At 47.2% G+C, this 20292-nt stretch overlaps 1 protein-coding gene across 1 annotated transcript in view; it reads right to left on the bottom strand.

The window, feature by feature from the left end:
• Positions 1-4894: 4894 nt before the first annotated feature.
• The window catches only part of LOC141052944 (uncharacterized), a 73131-nt gene continuing 57733 nt past the window's right edge, over positions 4895-20292 (bottom strand). Inside the window, exons 6-7 of the mRNA XM_073550281.1 lie at positions 19505-19595; positions 4895-7866 (exon numbers count right to left, since the gene is read on the bottom strand). Coding sequence (XP_073406382.1) covers positions 6632-7866; positions 19505-19595 — 1326 coding nt within the window. The 3' untranslated portion in view covers positions 4895-6631. The remainder of the gene's footprint in view (positions 7867-19504; positions 19596-20292) is intronic.

The following is a 20292-nucleotide window of genomic DNA, read 5'->3' as shown; positions in this document are numbered from 1 at the left end:
ATCGGACCCTGAGGGGCCCCGGCCACAAAATCGGACCCTGAGGGGCCCCACCCTCAAAATCGGATCCTGAGGGGCCCAACCAACAAAATCGGACCCTGAGGGGCCCCAGCCACAAAATCGGACCGAGGGGCCCCGGCCACAAAATCGGACCCTGAGGGGCCCCAGCCACAAAATCGGACCCTGAGGGGCCCCAACCACAAAACCGGACCCTGAGGAGCCCCAACCACAAAATCGGACCCTGAGGGGCCCCAACCACAAAATCGGACCCTGAGAGGCCCCGGCCACAAAATCGGACCCCGAGAGACCCCGGCCACAAAATCGAACCCAGAGGGGCCCCGCCCACCAAATTGGACCCTGAGGGGCCCCGCCAACCAAATCAGACTCTGAGGGGCCCACCCACAAAATCGGACCCTGAGGGCCCCCAACCACAAAATCGGACCCTAAGGGGCCCCGGCCACAAAATCGGACCCTGAGAGACCCCGGCCACCAAATCGAACCCAGAGGGGCCCCGCCCACAAAATCGGACCCTGAGAGGCCCCGCCCACAAAATCGGACCCTGAGGGGCCCCGCCCACCAAATCGGACCCTGAGGGGCCCCGCCAACCAAATCGGACCCTGAGGGGCCCCGCCAACCAAATCAGACCCTGAGGGCCCCCAACCACAAAATCGGACCCTAAGGGGCCCCGCCCTCAAAATCGGACCCTGAGGGTCCCCGGCCATAAAATCGGACCCTGAGGGGCCCCACCCACAAAATCAGACCCTGAGGGGCCCCGGCCATAAAATCAGACCCTGAGGGGCCCCGGCCACAAAATCGGACCCTGAGGGGTCCCGGCCACAAAATCGTACCGAGGGGCCCCACCCACAAAAACAGACCCTGAGGGGCCCCACCCATAAAATCAGACCCTGATGGGACCCACCCACAAAATTGGACCCTGAGAGGCCACACCCACAAAATCGTACCCTGAGGGGCCCCACCCACAAAATCAGACCCTGAGGGGCCCCACCCACAAAATCGTACCCTGAGGGGCCCCACCCACAAAATCGGACCCTGAGGGGCCCCACCCATAAAATCGGACCCTGAGGGGACCCACCCACAAAATCGGACCCTGAGGGGCCACACCCACAAAATCGGACCCTGAGAGGCCACACCCACAAAATTAGACCCTGAGGGGCCCCACCCACAAAATTGGACCCTGAGGAATGCCGGCCACTAATTCAAATCTTGAGGAGCCCAGGCCACCGAATCGGATCCTGAGGGGCCCCACCCACCAAATCAGACCCTGAGGCCAAAGTGGCCCCTGAGAGGCACCCACATTTAAAACGGATCCTGAGTTGAAAGTCTTGCAGGGGCAGCAGCCAAGTCTCTCTTAAAGGGGCAGCCCAGGCACTATTTCAAACCACTATCTGTACTTCCTTCAGGAAATACACATCTAGTTATTATTATTATAGTGGTTTGAAAAAACCACTATATTGTAATCCGAACGCTGCTAAATTATTCTTCTTCTAATTATTATTATTAAGTTGATTTCCGCAATTAATACAGCCCGAACCGCTACACGCACAGACTCCGTTGAGGTGTCGTTTCGAAGCCAGCGTCCATGAGAGGTGTGCTAAGTATTTTTCGTGTCGATCGGATTTGTAGTTTTTGCGCAATTTGCGTTTGAAAATTTTTTTTCCCGTCATTGGAATGCACTGTCTCCAATGCTTTTCAATGGGAAATGGCAAAACGTGCCCTGAGGCGATTGAAATGGCAGTTGAGTTCATTGATATGCGCTGGCAGACCCAGTTACTATGCCAGCGCCTAATGTCACATGACGCCCCGAGGACAGAGCTTCTGCCACATAATATCAGCTCTTAAAGCGAAACCCACAGCACTAATGCAAATCTAGCTTCATCACATGACACATGCCCCTGAGAGAGAATGTCTGCCAAAGTGGATTTAGAAGAAGCCCAGTGAGCCAAACTAGCTCTTAAAGGGCCGACGCGCCAAAGTGATTGTTAAAGGGCCGGCGCACCGAAATGAGTCTTAAAGGGCCGACACGCCAAATCGAAAGCTGAGTGACCACAGGCTCCAAATGGGAGGCTGATCGACCCCCCGGCCTCCAAATCGGAGGCTGAGCCACCCCGGCCTCCAAATCGGAGGCTGAGCCACCCCGGCCTCCAAATCGGAGGCTGAGCCACCCCGGCCTCCAAATCGGAGGCTGATCGACCCCGGCCTCCAAATCGGAGGCTGATCGACCCCGGCCTCCAAATCGGAGGCTGATCGACCCCGGCCTCCAAATGGGAGGCTGATCGACCCCGGCCTCCAAATGGGAGGCTGAGCCACCCCGGCCTCCAAATCGGAGGCTCTTTGACCCCGGCCTCCAAATGGGAGGCTGAGCCACCCCGGCCTCCAAATGGGAGGCTGAGCCACCCCGGCCTCCAAATGGGAGGCTGAGCCACCCCGGCCTCCAAATGGGAGGCTGAGCCACCCCGGCCTCCAAATGGGAGGCTGAGCCACCCCGGCCTCCAAATGGGAGGCTGATCGACCCCGGCCTCCAAATCGGAGGCTGAGCCACCCCGGCCTCCAAATCGGAGGCTGAGCCACCCCGGCCTCCAAATCGGAGGCTGAGCCACCCCGGCCTCCAAATCGGAGGCTGAGCCACCCCGGCCTCCAAATCGGAGGCTGATCGACCCCGGCCTCCAAATCGGAGGCTGAGCCACCCCGGCCTCCAAATCGGAGGCTGAGCCACCCCGGCCTCCAAATCGGAGGCTCTTTGACCTCGGCCTCCAAATCGGAAGCTCATCGACCCCGGCCTCCAAATCTTACCCAGAGTGGCCCCGCCCACCAAATCCTACCGAGTGGCCCTGCCCACCAAATCGGACCCAGAGAGGCCCTGCCCACCAAACCGGACCCTGAGGGGCCCCACCCACCAAATCGGACCCTGTGGGGCCCCGCCCACTAAATCGGACCCAGAGTGGTCCCGCCAACCAAATCGGACCCAGAGTGGCCCCGCCCACAAAATTGGACCCAGAGTGGTCCCGCCAACCAAATCGGACCCTGAGGGGCCCCGGCCACAAAATCGGACCCTGAGGGGCCCCGGCCAGAAAATCGGACCCTGAGGGGCCACGGCCAGAAAATCGGACCCTGAGGGGATCCGGCCACAAAATCGGACCCTGAGGGGCCCCGGCCACAAAATCGGAACCTGAGGGGCCCCACCCACAAAATCGGACCCTGAGGGGCCACACCCACAAAATCGGGGCCTGAGAGATCCCCGCCAACAATTCAAGCCCTGAGGCACCCAGGCCAAGGAATCGGATCCTGAGGGGCCCCACCCACCAAATCACACCCTGAGGCCAAAGTGGCCTCTGAGAGGCACTCACAGTTAAAACGGATCCTGAGTTGAAAGTCTTGCAGGGGCAGCAGGCAAGTCTCTCTTAAAGGGGCAGCCCGGGCACCATTTCAAACCACTATCTGTACTTCCTTCAGGAAATACACATCTAATTATTAAGTTGATTTCGGCAATTAATGCGGCCCGATCCGCTACACGCACAGACTCCGTTGAGGTGTCGTTTCGAAGCCAGCGTCCATGAGAGGTGTGCTAAGTATTTTTCGTGTCGATCGGATTTGTAGTTTTTGCGCAATTTCCGTTTGAAAATTTTTTTCCCCGTCATTGGAATGCACTGTCTCCAATGCTTTTCAATAGGAAATGGCAAAACGTGCCCTGAGGCGATTGAAATGACAGTTGAGCTCATTGATATGCGCAGGCAGACCCAGTTACTATGCCAACGCCTACGAACTTCACTTGAACCCCAGCACAGAGCCTCTGCCACATATCAGCTCTTAAAGCGAAACCCACAGCACAAATGCAAATCTAGCTTCATCACATGACACATGCCCCTGAGAGAGAATGTGTGCGCCAAAGTGGATTTAAAAGAAGCCCAGTGAGCCAAACTAGCTCTTAAAGGGCCAACGCGCCAAAGTGATTGTTAAAGGGCCAGCGCACCCAAATGAGTCTTAAAGGGCCGACACCCCAAATCGGAGGCTGAGCCAACCCGGCCTCCAAATCGGAGGCTGAGCCACCCCGGCCTCCAAATCGGAGGCTGAGCCACCCCGGCCTCCAAATCGGAGGCTGAGCCACCCCGGCCTCCAAATCGGAGGCTGAGCCACCCCGGCCTCCAAATCGGAGGCTGAGCCACCCCGGCCTCCAAATCGGAGGCTGAGCCACCCCGGCCTCCAAATCGGAGGCTGAGCCACCCCGGCCTCCAAATCGGAGGCTGAGCCACCCCGGCCTCCAAATCGGAGGCTGAGCCACCCCGGCCTCCAAATCGGAGGCTGAGCCACCCCGGCCTCCAAATCGGAGGCTGAGCCACCCCGGCCTCCAAATCGGAGGCTGATCCACCCCGGCCTCCAAATCGGAGGCTGAGCCACCCCGGCATCCAAATCGGAGGCTGAGCCACCCAGGCATCCAAATCGGAGGCTGATCCACCCCGGCCTCCAAATCGGACCCTGAGGGGACCCACCCACAAAATCGGACCCTGAGGGGCCATACCCACAAAATCGGACCCTGAGGGGCCACACCCACAAAATCAGACCCTGAGGGGCCACACCCACAAAATTGGACCCTGAGGGATCCCGGCCACCAATTCAAACACTGAGGAGCCCAGGCCACCGAATCGGATTCTGAGGGGCCCCACCCACCAAATTAGACCCTGAGGCCAAAGTGGCCCCCGAGAGGCACCCACACTTAAAACGGATCCTGAGTTGAAAGTCTTGCAGGGGCAGCAGGCAAGTCTCTCTTAAAGGGGCAGCCCGGGCACCATTTCAAACCACTATCTGTACTTCCTTCAGGAAATACACATCTAGTTATTATTTAACTATTATTTAATTGCTGCTTAGTTTCGTCTAAATAAATATCAGAAAATTGACAAAATATTCTGTATCTTTATATTAGCAAAAATAATGTTTCAACATGCTGAAACTTTTATTCATTAATTATATGTAGATGTAAAAGGAAAAGTCTTTGATATCATAAAAACAAGAGATAACTAAAATGGTCAAAGTCATAAAGAAATGGCTCATTGCATAAATGAACCTGACAACTTTTCAAAATATGTAAAACAGTGTTACATAATCTGAAAGGTCCTTACGCTAGTTCTTAAGCTGTTCACTCAGGACGTGCAGCCTCTGTGCAGGTCCCACTACATTCCTCTTCTGCTCTGCACTAATCAAGTAGATAAGCATGGGTCTGGAGGAGAGAACAGTTGTCTCAATGATCAGGAAGGACACTGTCTCAGTGTTCTACTCTGTCACATGAAGCTGTCTCCATTCTATAAGACGCACTCACTTATTAGCAAGATTTTTTTCTAACTTACATTTCTACAAAATACAGTGAATTCTAAAGTAATTTCCCTTTTTCATTTAATTATAGAACTGTCTGTTATATGTTTTTGAAAAATTTGTCAAAAACATATATAGTTTCTCACTGTGAGTTTTTTTGATGGACAACAAAATACGACTTTTCAGTAATTTATTTTTCACACTCTAGGTGTGATAATAAATCCCACACAGTGAAAAGTCATTATGTTTAAAAAAGTTGTACACTACCTGGATAAGCCCTTTTCATTCCTCATGTTTGGTCCTGTTAAAATAAAAACACTTATACAAGCCTCCCATGCGGCGCCATCCCACCGGTGACGGCACTTGTATTCTCGCGACTCATGTGAGGTTATGTCATGTGAGCCCTGCTCCCAATCAGCGCTGGCATCACAGAACCCACCTTCAGACAAATCGAACATCACGAGGAAGTCAGAGAGCAGCTGCTGCTCTGGCTTCCTGATGATGTTCAATACGTTCAAAGGTGGGGACAGTGAAGCTGGCACTGATTGGGCGCAGGGCTCGTCAGATGTAACAACCTCACCTGAGCCCCGGAAACATGAACCCAGACACGGCTGGAATGGCACCTGCACGATAGCTGAGCATGAGTGTTTTTTAATTTAACAAGGCCAAACATGAGGATTGACAAGGGGTTGTCCTAGTAGTAGACAATCTCTTTAAAATGATACAATTTTTGTATAAAACATTTCCAACAGCCTGAACATGAAAAATGTTTCTCCCCTTTGTGACTTCTCTGATGTTCACTACCAAAAACGCTATTAACCTGCAGATATAGTCTTAATCTGCAGGTTAATAGTGTTACTAACCTGCCTGGTGCATACACATACCCAAACGTTGCTGGGAGAAAATTAACCTTATTCTGCCAGGCAGCATTCGATTTCAGTCACCTTGGCGGTGACAGCGCTGGTTCAGTCACTGCTCTGAGTATACAGAGCGGTGGCTGTAACAGCACCCCAGCACCGACAGCTGACCCCAATGCAGAGTCAATGTCAGTCAGGGCTGGGGGGGGGTTTACAGCAGCCACTCTGTATTCTCTGCCCTCGTGAATGAGACTGAATACAGCTGGGGAGAATAAAGTCAATTTTCTCCCAGCAGTGTTTGGCTACATGCAAGCACCGGGCAAGATAGTAACACTATTAACCGGCAAATTAAGCTCATATCCGCAGGTTAATAGCATTTTTACTGGTGACAGGTTCCCTTTAAGAGTTGATTTCCGTGTAAAACGTTTCCCACATTAATAACACGAAAAAGACTTCTACTTTGTGTGGGTTCTCTGGTGTCTCTCAAGATGCGCTTTCCGGTTAAAACATTTCCCACATTCTGAACATGAAAAAGGTTTCTCCCCTGTGTGGATTCTCTGATGGCTTTCAAGATGCGCTTTCCGGTTAAAACATTTATTACATTCTGAACATGAAAAAGGCTTCTCCCCTGTGTGAGTTCTGTGATGGCTATCAAGAAGCGATTTCCAGCTGAAACATTTCCCACATTCTGAACATGAAAAAGGCTTCTCCCCTGTGTGGGTTCTCTGGTGACTATCAAGAAGCGCTTTCCGTTTAAAACATTTCCTACATTCTAAACATGAAAAAGGCTTCTCCCCCGTGTGGGTTCTTTGGTGTATAATAAAATCTGCTTTACGTTTAAAACATTTCCCACATTCTGAACATGGAAAAGGCTTCTCTCCTCTATGGATTCTCTGGTGGCTATCAAGATTTGCTTTCCGGTTAAAACATTTCCCACATTCTGAACATGAAAAAGGTTTCTCCCCTGAGTGAGTTACTTGGTGTACAATGAGATTACATTTTTGTCTAAAATATTTCCCACATTCTGAACAGGAAAAAGGCTTCTCCCCTGTGTGACAGCTCTGGTGACTAAGAAGAGATGATTTCTTCCTAAAACATTTTCCACATTCAGAACATGAAAATGGCTTCTCCCCTGTGTGAGTTCTCTGGTGACTAACAAGAGTTGATTTATCTACAAAACATTTGCCACATTCTGAACATGAAAAGGGCTTCTCCCCTGTGTGAGTTCTCTGATGTCTGATAAGACTTGATTTCTCTGTAAAACATTTCTCACATTCTGAACATGAAAATGGCTTCTCTTCTGCGTGCCGTCTCTGGTGACTAACAAGGTGTGATTTGTATTTAAAACATTTCATACACTTGGAACAAGAAAATCTGTTGTCTACTGTGTTAATTTTTTGCTGATTAAAAAAACACTTTTCGAGGGGAAAATGATTTCTATACTTTGAACATAAAAATGGCTTCTTTCCTTTATGAGCAGTTTGTTTTTTAACGCTTAGTTTGTGACTTTGATTTTCCATAGTAGTTGGAAATGAATCAGAACATAGGACCTGTTTCAAAAGATCAAATGAGAATGATGGTATATCTGGAGTAATGGCATTCACTTCAATTGTATCCACTGGGATCTCAAGATCATCTGATTTAAAAATTGAATATGACAGCTGTTCGTCTAATCTCCTGGTACAGTCATCTGCCAAGAAAAAGAAAATTATTATTTTTGAATGAAATATGCTTGAATTTTATATTTTTGAACATTTCTACTTAAATTGTCTATAAACGTTAAGTAGAAAAATTGAATTATTCACAAATTAATGACCGTTCACAGTCTAAAAGAAAACCTCACAGCATGAACCAGTGGAGCGTGGTGTTCAACTGGTCATTTGGCCTCACAAATATGGAATAAAAAAAAAACACAAAACAATGTTCTTAAGGCAGAAATAATACCAATAAAAACTTCTCACCCCGCAAAAAAACAAGTCCCCACGCAGGTCCATCATCTGTCAATGGAAAAAATAGAATTAGTCTTACCGGTAATTTGGTTTATAGGAACCTTCCACGACAGCATAAGGAGGTTGCCTTTTATCCCTGATGGGGGACAGGAAACACAGAGAAAAAGGCCCTCCCACTTGCCAGTGACTTATAACTGATACCATAGCACCGGTTACCTTCTGAATCCCAGATTTTTTATCCAGGAACATAGGGAGGGAATTAGCGCTGTTGTGGAAGGTTCCTAGAAACCGAATTACCAGTAAGACTAATTCTATTTGCTCTAGTCACCTTCTACGACAGCATAGGGAGGAATACCAACTGATTCTGCGCTAGGGTGAGACAACAGCCTGGAGTACTTTCCGGCCAAAGACTAGATCCCTATTGGACGATATGTACAATCTGTAGTGTTTGGAGAAAGTATGTAGCGAAGACCATGTCGCAGCCCTTGCAGATCTGCTCCGCAGATGTGCCTGCTCTTTCTGCCCAGGAGACCGATGTATACCTTGTTGAGTGGGCTTTTACCCCTGTTGGAGGTGACATATTTTGAGCATGATATGCTTCTGCTATGGCTCTCTTGATCCAATTAGAGATAGTGGTTTTTGCCACCTTTTTCCCTTTATTCTGCCCAGACTGATGGATAAACAGATTTTGATCAACTCTCCAAGAGCTGGTTTGCTCTAAGTAATGCAAGACGATGCGTCGGACGTCGAGAGTGTGGAATTTTTCCTCCTTTGGGTTTGCTGGATTTTGGCAAAAGGATGGGAGGACAATTTCCTGGGAACAGTGGAAATTAGAGACTACTTTTGGGAGAAAGGAATAATCGAGATGAAGAACTATTGAGTCATCTCCAATTAATAAATAAGGCTCTCTTATTGATAGGGCTTGTAATTCTCCTACCCTTCTAGCTGTGGTTATAGCCACCAAGAAAGCCATCTTGTATGTAAGGAATTGTGGAGAACAGGAGGATAAGGATTCGAACGGTGGACCTGTGAGCCCCTGGAGCATTAGATTAAGATCCCATGAGGGAACTACTAACTGTTTCTTAGGGTTCATTCTGAGGGCCAAAGTCAAGAATCTTTTAATCCAGCGATGACCGGCTATATCCTGGTCGAAAACCGAGCTCAGGGCAGAGACTTGAACCTTTAGAGTACTAGGTCTAAGACCGATCTCTAGACCCTTCTGAAGAAAATCCAGGATTTGTGATATATTTTGGTGAAGTGGATCCGGTAGGTTAGGGAGACAAAAGTATGAAAATTTCTTCCAGACCTTATTGTAGATAGCGTTGGTTACTGGCTTTCTGGAGCTCTGTAGAGTGGTAATTACCGAGTCCGACAACCCCTTGGCTCTCAGCACCTTGGCCTCAGTAACCAAGCAGCTAGTTTCCACTTCTGAGGATACGGGTGATGAATGGGCCCCTGCGAGAGGTCGGCCTCCACCGGTAACTGAACCGGACTGTCTATCTGCAGCTCGATGACCAGGTTGAACCAACTTCTTTTTGGCCATAATGGGGCTACCAGGATAGTTGGGGGTCCGATCCTCTCGGATTTTCCGTAGAACTTTCACTTGTATTGGAATTGGTGGGAACGCATAAGCCAAGCAAAAGTCCCATTTTTGGGCTAAGGCATCTACTCCCCTGGAATTGTCCCTGGGGTTTAGGGAAAAATAGGCTTCGACTTGTGCATTTTTGCGTGACGCAAAGAGATCTATCTCTGGTAAGCCCTGCCTGTCTACCAGTATCTTGAAGCTTCGCCTGTTTAGGCTCCATTCCCCCGGCTGGATGTCCTGGCAACTTAGAAAGTCCGCCTGTATGTTGGAAGAGCCCTTCAAATGAACTGCTGTCAGGGAGAGTATGTGCTTTTCGGCCCAACTAAATATTCAATTGGAAACACTCCTCAGGTTGTTGATCCTTGTGCTTCCCTGATGTTTGATATGAGCGATTGTAGTCATATTATCCAAATATACTCTGATGTGCTGTCCAGCGATCTGGCGACCTGCTGCCAGAAGGGCCTCCTCAACAGCCTTCAACTCCCTGAAGTTGGATGATTTTTTGCTCGTTCTTTGATCCCAGAGTGCATGGAAGGGGATATGATTTATCGTGGCCACCAAGCCCCTCTTGCTGGCATCTGACGTAATTGAAATCAGCGAGTCCTGAGTCCAGCTCACGCCTCTGTGAAAGGTTTTTGGAACTTAACCGCCATGCCAGGAAGGCTCTTAGACGACATGGAGTGTGTATTCTCCTGTTCAGGGTACTGGGAAGCCCGTTCCAGTTTTCCAAAATATGAGCCTGAAGAACTCTGGAGTGGGCTTGGGCCCATGCTACCAATTGAATACAGGCTGTCATGGAGCCTAAGACCGACATGCCCTCCCAAAGTGTAGGGGGATCTCAGATCCCTGAATCTTGTTACCGTTGCTATTAAGGTCAGATGCTGGTCCTCTGGAAGAAAGGATGTTTGTTTTGCAGAGTCCAGTTGTACTCCCAGGAATTTCCTGGTCTTGGAGGGCTGCAGCTGAGAATTTTTCAAATTTGGAAGCCACCCCAGAGATTTTAGAATATAGAGAGTCTTCAACACATGAGATTCTAGGGTTGCCGCGGTGGAGGCTATCATCAATAAGTCGTCCAGGTAAGGCACTATACAGACGCCTTGACTCCGGATGAAAGACACCGCCTCCGCCATTATTTCGGAGAAGACTCTTGGCGCTGAGGAGATGCCAAAGGGAAGGATGTTGAACTGATACTGCTCCACCTGCCGGCTCCCCTGTACCGCAAACCTGAGATATTTTCTGTGTCTCGGGTGGATTGGGACATGGAAATAAGCGTCCTTCAAGTCGATGGTCGACATGACGAAGTGAGGCCCAATCAGAGGAATGGCTGACTTCACCGATTCCATTTTGAACTTGTGGTACCATACATGCTGATTCAGCCCCTTTAGATTTATAGTGATACGTGCCTCCCCTGAAGGCTTGTTTACTAGAAATAACCAGGAGTAGTGGCCTAGGCCCCACTCTGACCCTGGAACCGGAGAGATCGCATTTGATTTTACAAGATCTCTGAGGCCTACTAGTAGTGTTGCTTGAGCTCTTGGAGCTGGAAGGGAGGTGACCTTTAGACCCTGTGGAGGGGAGGAGTTGAACTCTGTCAGTAGATCCGCTTTGATGACATTGAGGACCCGGTGACAGCAGGTGATAGCTTGCCACTGATGAACGTATTTTGAGAGTCTCCCCCCACCGGGTTGGAGTTGTTTCTTATCCTGTTGGGGCTGGTGGACGAGAATATTTTTCCCCCTACCCTTGGCATTGCTCCACCTCTTTGTTTTCCCCTTCCCCCTTGCTTGGGAGATTTGAGGCTGGGAGGCACTAAAAAAACGTCTTTTGGGTGGTTTTTGCTCCGGGAGGGCTTTTTTCTTGTCTGTGGCTTTTTCTAGAATTTCATCTAGAGCATGCCCAAAAACATACTCACCCTTAAAGGGTATTGAGCATAATTTTGCTTTGGAGGTGATATCCCTGCTCCATATTTTGAGCCAGAGGGCTCTTCTAGCGGAGTTAGATTGTACAAGCGATGTGGCGGCAACTCTGATGGACTCCATAGAGGCATCCGCTAAAAACCTAGTGGCACTATGAAGAATAGGCAGAGAATCCAGCAGTTCCCCCCTAGAGGTGCCCTGGGATATAAGAGTTTCCAATTCCTCTAGCCAGCGGGAGAGAGCTTTGGCCACAGAGGTGGAGGCTATGTTAGCCTTTAATGCAGAAGTGGATGTTTCCCAAGACTTCTTTACGAGGCTCTCTCTTTTTCTGTCCATTTGATCTTTTAGTTGCGAGGAATCTTCAAAAGGGAGTGCAGTTCTTTTCGCAACCCTTCCCACCTGTATGTCTTCCTTGGGTATGTCCCATTTACTGGAATCACCTTCCAGGGGAAATCTTTTTTTTTTTTTTTTTAACTCTGAGGGAATGCTGAGGCACTTCTCTGGCAGTTCCCACTCCCGTGAAATCATGTCAAGGATATTACCATGTACCGGGAACCCTATGCGTTTCCCCGTTTTCAGCCCGCCAAACATTTGGTCCTGAATGGACTGAGGTTCTGACTACTATTTCATCCCCATAGTGCTGTGCACAGCAGCTCCTCTATATGATCAGAGGAAAAAAGGTATTTCCTCTTCTTCCCTGGAGAAGGGGGTGGTGGGGGTGGAGGAGTAAATATCACCAAGGAGGACTGAACCTCCTGTTTGACCAGGGAGCAAATCTCTTCCAGAAGGGAGGGTTGCTCTGCTCCAACTACTTTATCAATACATGTTTGGCAGAGCTTCTTATCCCGTAGGGAGGGTAGCTTTACATTACAGATAGTACATTTCTTTCTGTTAGTAGCTCTGGGGATAGACTTGTCTCCCTAAAAAGAAGAGGGAGAGTAGTATCAGAAGAAGCCCTCTAAGACTAGACCGTCCAAGGACCCCCTCCTTGGACGTTCAACTTAATGCAGTAGGGGCAGCGCTGGGCTCTGCAGGTGCAGGACATGAAATGCCTTCCATACTGGCAGGTTATCAGTCTTACCTCTGTGGCGACTTCAGGCAGGTTTATATGGCGGCCAGCCCCTGACCCCAGCGTGATTAGGATCCCCTCCTCCTCCCTGGGTCCATGTGCAGGCCGGAGCACCGTCTGCGAGCACCGCGCGCCGCTGAGCCCCCAGCAAGTAGGCCGGAAGTGCAGGTGCGTTCCAGTGTGGAACGCAAGTCCCGGAAGTGACGCGCGCGTTCCAATGACGCTGCTTCCGGGATGACGAGGAACGCGCCGTGGAGGGGGAGAAGACCGGGGAGCTACAGGAGGCCCTCGGTTGGGATCCCTGACCTACTTTACCCTCGCGGGGGCGCAGGAAGGCCAGGAGGGGTCTCGAGGCCACCGCAAGGGGGGACGACAGGAGCAGCATGGAGGAGACACAGGGCGACCACCGCTGCCTGGCAATACAGGCCTGTGGAGGAAAGGTACTGCAGTCGCCAGCCACTACAGCACACGGAGACCTCTCCCTGCCCCATGTGGATCAGGAAAGACACTGGCAAGTGGGAGGGCCTTTTAACCTCTCTGTTTCCTGTCCCCCATCAGGGCTAAGAGGCAACCTCCCTATGCTGTCGTGGAAGGTGACTAGAGAAAGAGAGGTTTCCACATTACTAGAGGCTCAACTTTTGCTGACTCTTACCTCCTCTCCTCGTCCCCTTATTATCGGAGTTCCTCAGGGCTCAGTCCTAGGCCCCTTCCTCTTCTCTTTATACACCGCCCCTATTGGACAAACTATCAGTAGATTTGGGTTTCAGCATCATCTCTATGCTGATGACACCCAATTATATACTTCTTCCCCTGACATCGCCCCCATACTAATATCACGTCCTCCCTGTATCTGAAACTGAATCTCTCCAAAATAGAACATCTTGTGTTTCCTTCTTCTACTAACCTTACTCTACCTGACATTGAAATTACCTTGGAGAGTTCAACCATAACTCCAAGCTGCATGCCCGGTGTCTTAGGGTTATATTTGACAGGACTTTATTTTATCCTCTATATCCAAAGACTCACTTCCTCATGTCACCTGCACCTTCAAAACATCTCCAGAATCTGACTTTTTTCACCTTTGAAACTGCTAAAACTCTGAGTGTTACTCTTATTCATTCTCGACTGGCTTATTGAAACGCTTTACTGATCTGTTTTCCTCTAACCAAACTTTCTCCTCTACAGTCCGTCCTGACTGCAGTATCCGATGTTGTTTTTTCAGTCGCTTCACCAATGCCTCCTCCTTATGCCAGTCATTACACTGGTTGCCCATTCGGTACATAATACCATATAAACTCATCTCTCTCACCTACAAAGCTCCCCACAGTTCTGCACCACCCAATATCTCCTCCCTCTTCTATGTCTATCGCCCTACATGTGCCCTCCGTTCTGCAACTGACCCAAGACTAACATCCTCTATAATCTGACCCTTGCACCTCCATCTCCAAAACTTCTTCTGTGCTGCACCAGTTCCCTGGAATGCACTCCCCCAAACGATCTGACTGATACCTAGCCCCCACATTTATAGGTGCGCTTTAAAATCACTTCTCTTTAAACAAGCCTATCACCTCAACTTACTAACCTACTGTAAGTCTGCCCTGTGTGGTGCAGTAACCTATGATGGTGAATTAGGGACTGGCATTATTGTAAATGGCCGGTATGTGTCGCAGAGGTTCTCTGCGCTGTAAGCCAAAAATGATAAGATTATGCACAACTATTTGGTGTGTTTACTTATAAGGGGGGCTTATAGGGTTAGTCAGAGAGCTGGGCCGGAGTTGACTAGCCACACGTGCACCCCCCATCCATGGGGGTGGTTACAACCACATAATGTGACTGAGGTCTGGTCACATGGTCAGAGTGTGTGTACCTGAATGGTTCAGGGTGCAAGGTCCTGGAAGGTCTGTGTTGGAAGATCCTGGGAGTAGGATAGGATTCCTAGAGCACATGGTGAGACCTTGGACCTGGTGGCCTGGGTGTTGGACAAATATCCTGAATAGCACCCGGACAGGCCAAGTGTGCTTGCGGAGTCTGTGAAGGCACTGCGTTTGGGGGAGCTACCTTCCGTCTGGGGATCTGGACTGTCGGTAGTGCACTGGGCACAAGGACGGTGATCCCAGTTCAGCAGCTTCCCCAGGAACCAGGACAGACAAGCGGAAAGTCTGTGGAGCAGGAGCTCTTGAGAGGTAACCCAGGGCATGGGGAAAGAACTGTGTGCACTGGCAAAGGTCAGTTATTGAACTGTGCGGTCACCCGGTGACTGGAGAAAGTCAGGCGTGAATAGTGAATGCTTGTTCAAGCTTATGTGATAAAAGTAATGAACTATGTGTATTCCGACGATGTGCAACCTGGTTTACGGCACGGTTGATGGCGCTTAAATAAACCGTATGGACTGTTTTGTGTGAAAAACCCGTGCCTGACTATGTTAATCCGCTGCCAAGCGTGTGTTCCCCAATACACACAGTAGGCACTACGCCACTCCTGTTTCCTCCTTCTAAATGTTACTCAGAATCTGCTCCTTCCTATTCATCGATCTCCACATCCTCCATACACACGATAATTGCACTTTAACATAATGACTGATGACTGGATCATGCAGCTTTATATGATATCCCCATTTATTATAATTGCTGGACCTGAAATAAGTACTTTTCACCTATTGTGTCCCCCTCTATTTTCTTGTAGATTGTAAGCTTGCGAGGAGGAACAAAAGTAATCCTGCAACTATTCAACTGTTTTACATTGTACTGAATTTATTGTCTGTATATGTCACGGCTTAATTAAAAGTGTTGCAGAATATGTTGGCTCTATAAAAATAAAATGTATTATTATCTGCTCACTGATTTAGGCAATAATTGGAAAGCACCACACACTATTAAAGCTCAAAGAATACTGCCAGAAGCAACCAGATAAAGCCTTGTTCTCCTATGGTTCAGTCCTGCGTGCTCAGTTCTCGGTCTTTCTTGTTCTGCCCTGGCTTCCTGACTATTCTTCTTGCTATCTCACTCTACAGAACAGCAGGTAACGACATGGCCCCAAGTAGGGACCTCTGTGTGAGTCCAGATCCATGTAGAGGGTTTAAAAGGCAATGAGCAAAGCGATCCCAGGGATCTGGAAAACAAACTAGATAGCACCAAGCCTGTTCGTGGTAGCCATCTTTTGAGCTGCCAGATGACCATGTGTAACAGTGCTCCCAACACATTGTGTCTACAAACTAATCCAACAACATCTGGATTCAAATAGATAAATGGCGCCGCTTCCCTTCTTAAACATGCCATGTGTCCACACAGCAGCGTACAATCGTATTTAGGGTATTTTCGGATTCAAGAGAAGTTGGAAAATATTTTATAAGGTCGATTTGTTTCCAATTACCCTTTGTGAAGAATCCCAAAGTTATCACATAAAGGGGCACACTTGAAAAATGGGTCCTGATTAGGAACAGAAAACTAGCTGCAGGAAGTGGTTCAATCAGAGTATTTTGGGCACTAGCTACTGTAGTCAATATCTGTCAATATAGAAAATAACTCATCTACTGAAATGATCAACTCAACTGTCTTCTTCAGTGAAAAATGAGTAAATAATGGTGAAATCTCTCTGGCTTAATCAGAGTAAGTGGCTTGGTGGCTCTTGGCACTTTAAACTATTGTAAGGGCCAATATTTTCTGTCAGATGACTTTCAAGAAGAAATAGACTTTTAAAGAGAACTCTTTATAATAGTGCAGAGCTGAGTTGTTTTAAATTTCGATCTTGGATATTTGGAAGAGGTAATTGAGACTTTTTTTTAAAGACTACATGGGAGTTACAGACTCACATAAGTGAGGCAGGCCAATCCCACCACAATCAAACAATCATACAGAATGAACCTGTAAAAAAAGACATTTTTTTTTTATTCTATGTTACAACAACAACGTACGTATTAGGGGAGAACTCCAACTATAAACCGGATTAACACTCATTTATGGTGGATCATTGGAGCTGCTCAAGGTAAGTATATCATTAACTAGGATCCCCAAGTCCTTCTCCATGTCAGATTTACCCAGTGGTTTCCCGTTCAGTGTGTAATGGTGATATTGATTCCTTCTTCCCATGTGTATAACCTTACATTTATCATTGATAAAACGCATCTGCCACCTTTTGGCCCAAGTTGCCAACTTATCCAGATCCATCTGTAGCAGAATACTATCTTCTCTTATATTGACTGCTTTACATAGTTTTGTATCATCTGCAAATATCGATATTTTACTGTGTAAACCTTCTACCAGATCGTTAATAAATATGTTGAAGAAAATAGGTTCCAACACCGACCCCTGCGGTACCCCTGTACAAATCCCCTCTGAAATGTAAAGTGCTGCGGAATATGTCGGCGCTATAGAAATAAAATTTATTATTATTAATTATTATTATATTTCCCCACTGCTCACAGCGACCCAGTTAGAGAATATACCATTTATAACGAACTCTGCTTTCTATCACTAAGCCAGTTACTTACCCATTTACAAACATTTTCCCCCAGACCCAGCATTCTCATTTTGTGTACCAATGTCTTGTGTGGCACGGTATCAAACGCTTTGGAAAAATCAAGATATACCACATCCAATGACTCACCTTGGTCCAGTCTATAGCTTACCTCTTCATAAAAACTGATTAGACTGGTTTGACAGGAGCGATTCCTCATAAACCCATGCTGATATGGCATTAAACAGTTATTGTCATTGAGATAATCCAGAACAACATCCCTCAGAAACCCGTCAAATATTTTACCAACAATAGAGGTTAGACTTACTGGCCTATAATTTCCAGGTTCACTTTTAGAGCCCTTTTTGAATATAAGAAACTAACTGAAGAGCCCGGCGCTGCCCGGGCATAGTAACTAACTGTGGTTAGTTATAACAAATTATGATTATCCTCCATCCCATAGTCCCGTGCCCATATACCCATCATACATATCGTTCATCCCATAGTCCCGTGCCCATATACTCATACATATCCTCCATCTCATAGTCCCGTGCCCATATACTCATCACACATCCTTCATCTCATAGTCCCGTGCCCATATACCTATCATACATATCCTCCATCCCATAGTCCCGTGCCCATATACCCATCATACATATCCTCCATCCCATAGTCCAGTGCCCATATACCCATCAAACATCCTCCATCCCATAGTCAACCATTATGACATCATAATGAGCGGCGGGGCTTGCAACCTATGACATCAGCGTCGCCATGGCAACCATTGACATCATAATGAGGGGCGGGGCTTGATATGCACACACTGTTTCCCCATTATGCAAATAGGGGCATTATTACATCATAATGAGGGGCGGGGCTTGACGTGCACACACTTTTTCCCCAGTATGTAGATAGGGGCAAAATTGTTTGGTGAATTGGAACATGCAGGGTTAAAATTTCACCTCACAACATGGCTTAGGACGCTCTCGGAGTCCAGACGTGTGACTGTGCCAAATTTTGTGGCTGTAGCTGCGACGGTGCGGATGCCTATCTCGGACATACATACACACTTTGAGCTTTATATATTAGACATATATATATCTAATGGTTTGTCTATTACATTACTTAGTTCTCTTAGTTCTCGTGGGTGTATGCCATCTGGACCCGGAGATTCATCTATTTTAATCTTATTTAGCCGGTTTCGCACCTCTTCTTGGGTTAGATTGGTGACCCTTAATATTGGGTTTTCTTTGTCTCCTTTCACCTAGCATTTCATTTTCCACCGTGAATACCGTGGAGAAGAAGGTGTTTAATATATTAGCTTTTCCCTCGTCATCTACAACCATTCTTTCCTCACAATTTTTTAATGGGCCTACACTTTCACTTTTGATTCTTTTACTATTAATATAGTTGAAGAACAGTTTGGGAGTAGTCTTACTCTCCTTAGTAATGTGCTTCTCTGTTTTCTTTTTGGCAGCTTTAATTAGTTTTTTAGATAAAGAATTTTTCTCCTCATAGTTTTTTAGATAAAGTATTTTTCTCCCTATAGTTTTTTAGAGCTTCAGTGGTGCCATCCTGCTTTAGTAGTTTAAATGCTTTCTTTTTACTGTTAATTGCCCCTCTTACTTCTTTGTTTAGCCACATTGGGTTTTTCCTATTTCTTGTCCTTTTATTCCCACAAGGTATAAACTGCTTACAGTGCCTATTAAGGATGTTCTTGTAGGGACCATATGGGCGCATTCAGCAGCACAGAAGGGAGAGAATCAAGTTTTATTCAATAAGATTTAGGAAGACAACATCATCATTACCCCTCCACTTTGTCTTTCAGACTCATCATAATATTTTTCTTTAAATTATCACACAATTGGGATATGGCCAGACTACACCACCGATAAATAGTAAAAGACTGACTGGCACTTCCAAATCAGGAAATTGGTGTGCACAGATGCCAACTGAGAGTAGCCATCTCTATACATAACAAGCAAATAAACTTGCAGTCTCTGTGCTAAAGCATGTATATATGAAATATAAACACCACAGTTTTAATTGCAGCAGGATCCTTCCTACCCATAAATTTAGGCTTTAGGATTTAGGTGTTCACACTAGATAGGTTCCCAGCAAAACCGGAGATCGCCTTGTCGTTGGCTGATGGACATGCATGAATTGCCAAATTTAAGTGCTAAGTATCTAAATTTTTTCTTATTATCTACAGCAGTAATGCTATTTAGATTTCATATATTCATGCTTTAGCACTACAGAGGGCAACTTTATTTGTTTGTTACCCCACCAATAAAGCAGCCAGAGCCGGTGACGCAGAAGAATCTGCGACTTCTCTGCATTTAGTGGTTACTACTCACCTGGGTAGTCATATGTAGGAATCTCCTCTTTACACTGCTCATCACTCATCACATATGTCTCTGTAGTAATAATATGGGTCAGATATTCACCCTGAAACAAATATTGTAAACGTCACAGACTGATGGAGAAGTCCCATCTATGATCAGCTCTAATCCTGCCATCTCCACCGCTCTCATTACACAAGTATAAAACATATACAGTGGGGCAAAAAAGTATTTAGTCAGTCAGCAATAGTGCAAGTTCCACCACTTAAAAAGATGAGAGGCGTCTGTAATTTACATCATAGGTAGACCTCAACTATGGGAGACAAACTGAGAAAAAAAAATCCAGAAAATCACATTGTCTGTTTTTGTTTCATTTTATTTGCATATTATGGTGGAAAATAAGTATTTGGTCAGAAACAAGCAATCAAGATTTCTGGCTCTCACAGACCTGTAACTTCTTCTTTAAGAGTCTCCTCCTTCCTCCACTCATTACCTGTAGTAATGGCACCTGTTTAAACTTATCAGTATAAAAAGACACCTGTGCACACCCTCAAACAGTCTGACTCCAAACTCCACTATGGTGAAGACCAAAGAGCTGTCAAAGGACACCAGAAACAAAATTGTAGCCCTGCACCAGGCTGGGAAGACTGAATCTGCAATAGCCAACCAGCTTGGAGTGAAGAAATCAACTGTGGGAGCAATAATTAGAAAATGGAAGACATACAAGACCACTGATAATCTCCCTCGATCTGGTGCTCCACGCAAAATCCCACCCCGTGGGGTCAGAATGATCACAAGAACGG

Source organism: Dendrobates tinctorius, unplaced genomic scaffold (genome assembly GCF_039654945.1).
Source record: "Dendrobates tinctorius isolate UK_male_01 unplaced genomic scaffold, ASM3965494v1 ptg000164l, whole genome shotgun sequence".
Lineage (NCBI taxonomy): Eukaryota > Metazoa > Chordata > Amphibia > Anura > Dendrobatidae > Dendrobates > Dendrobates tinctorius.
The sequence above is the reverse complement of the archived record's forward strand: the minus strand, read 5'-3'. Positions and strand labels throughout refer to the sequence as shown.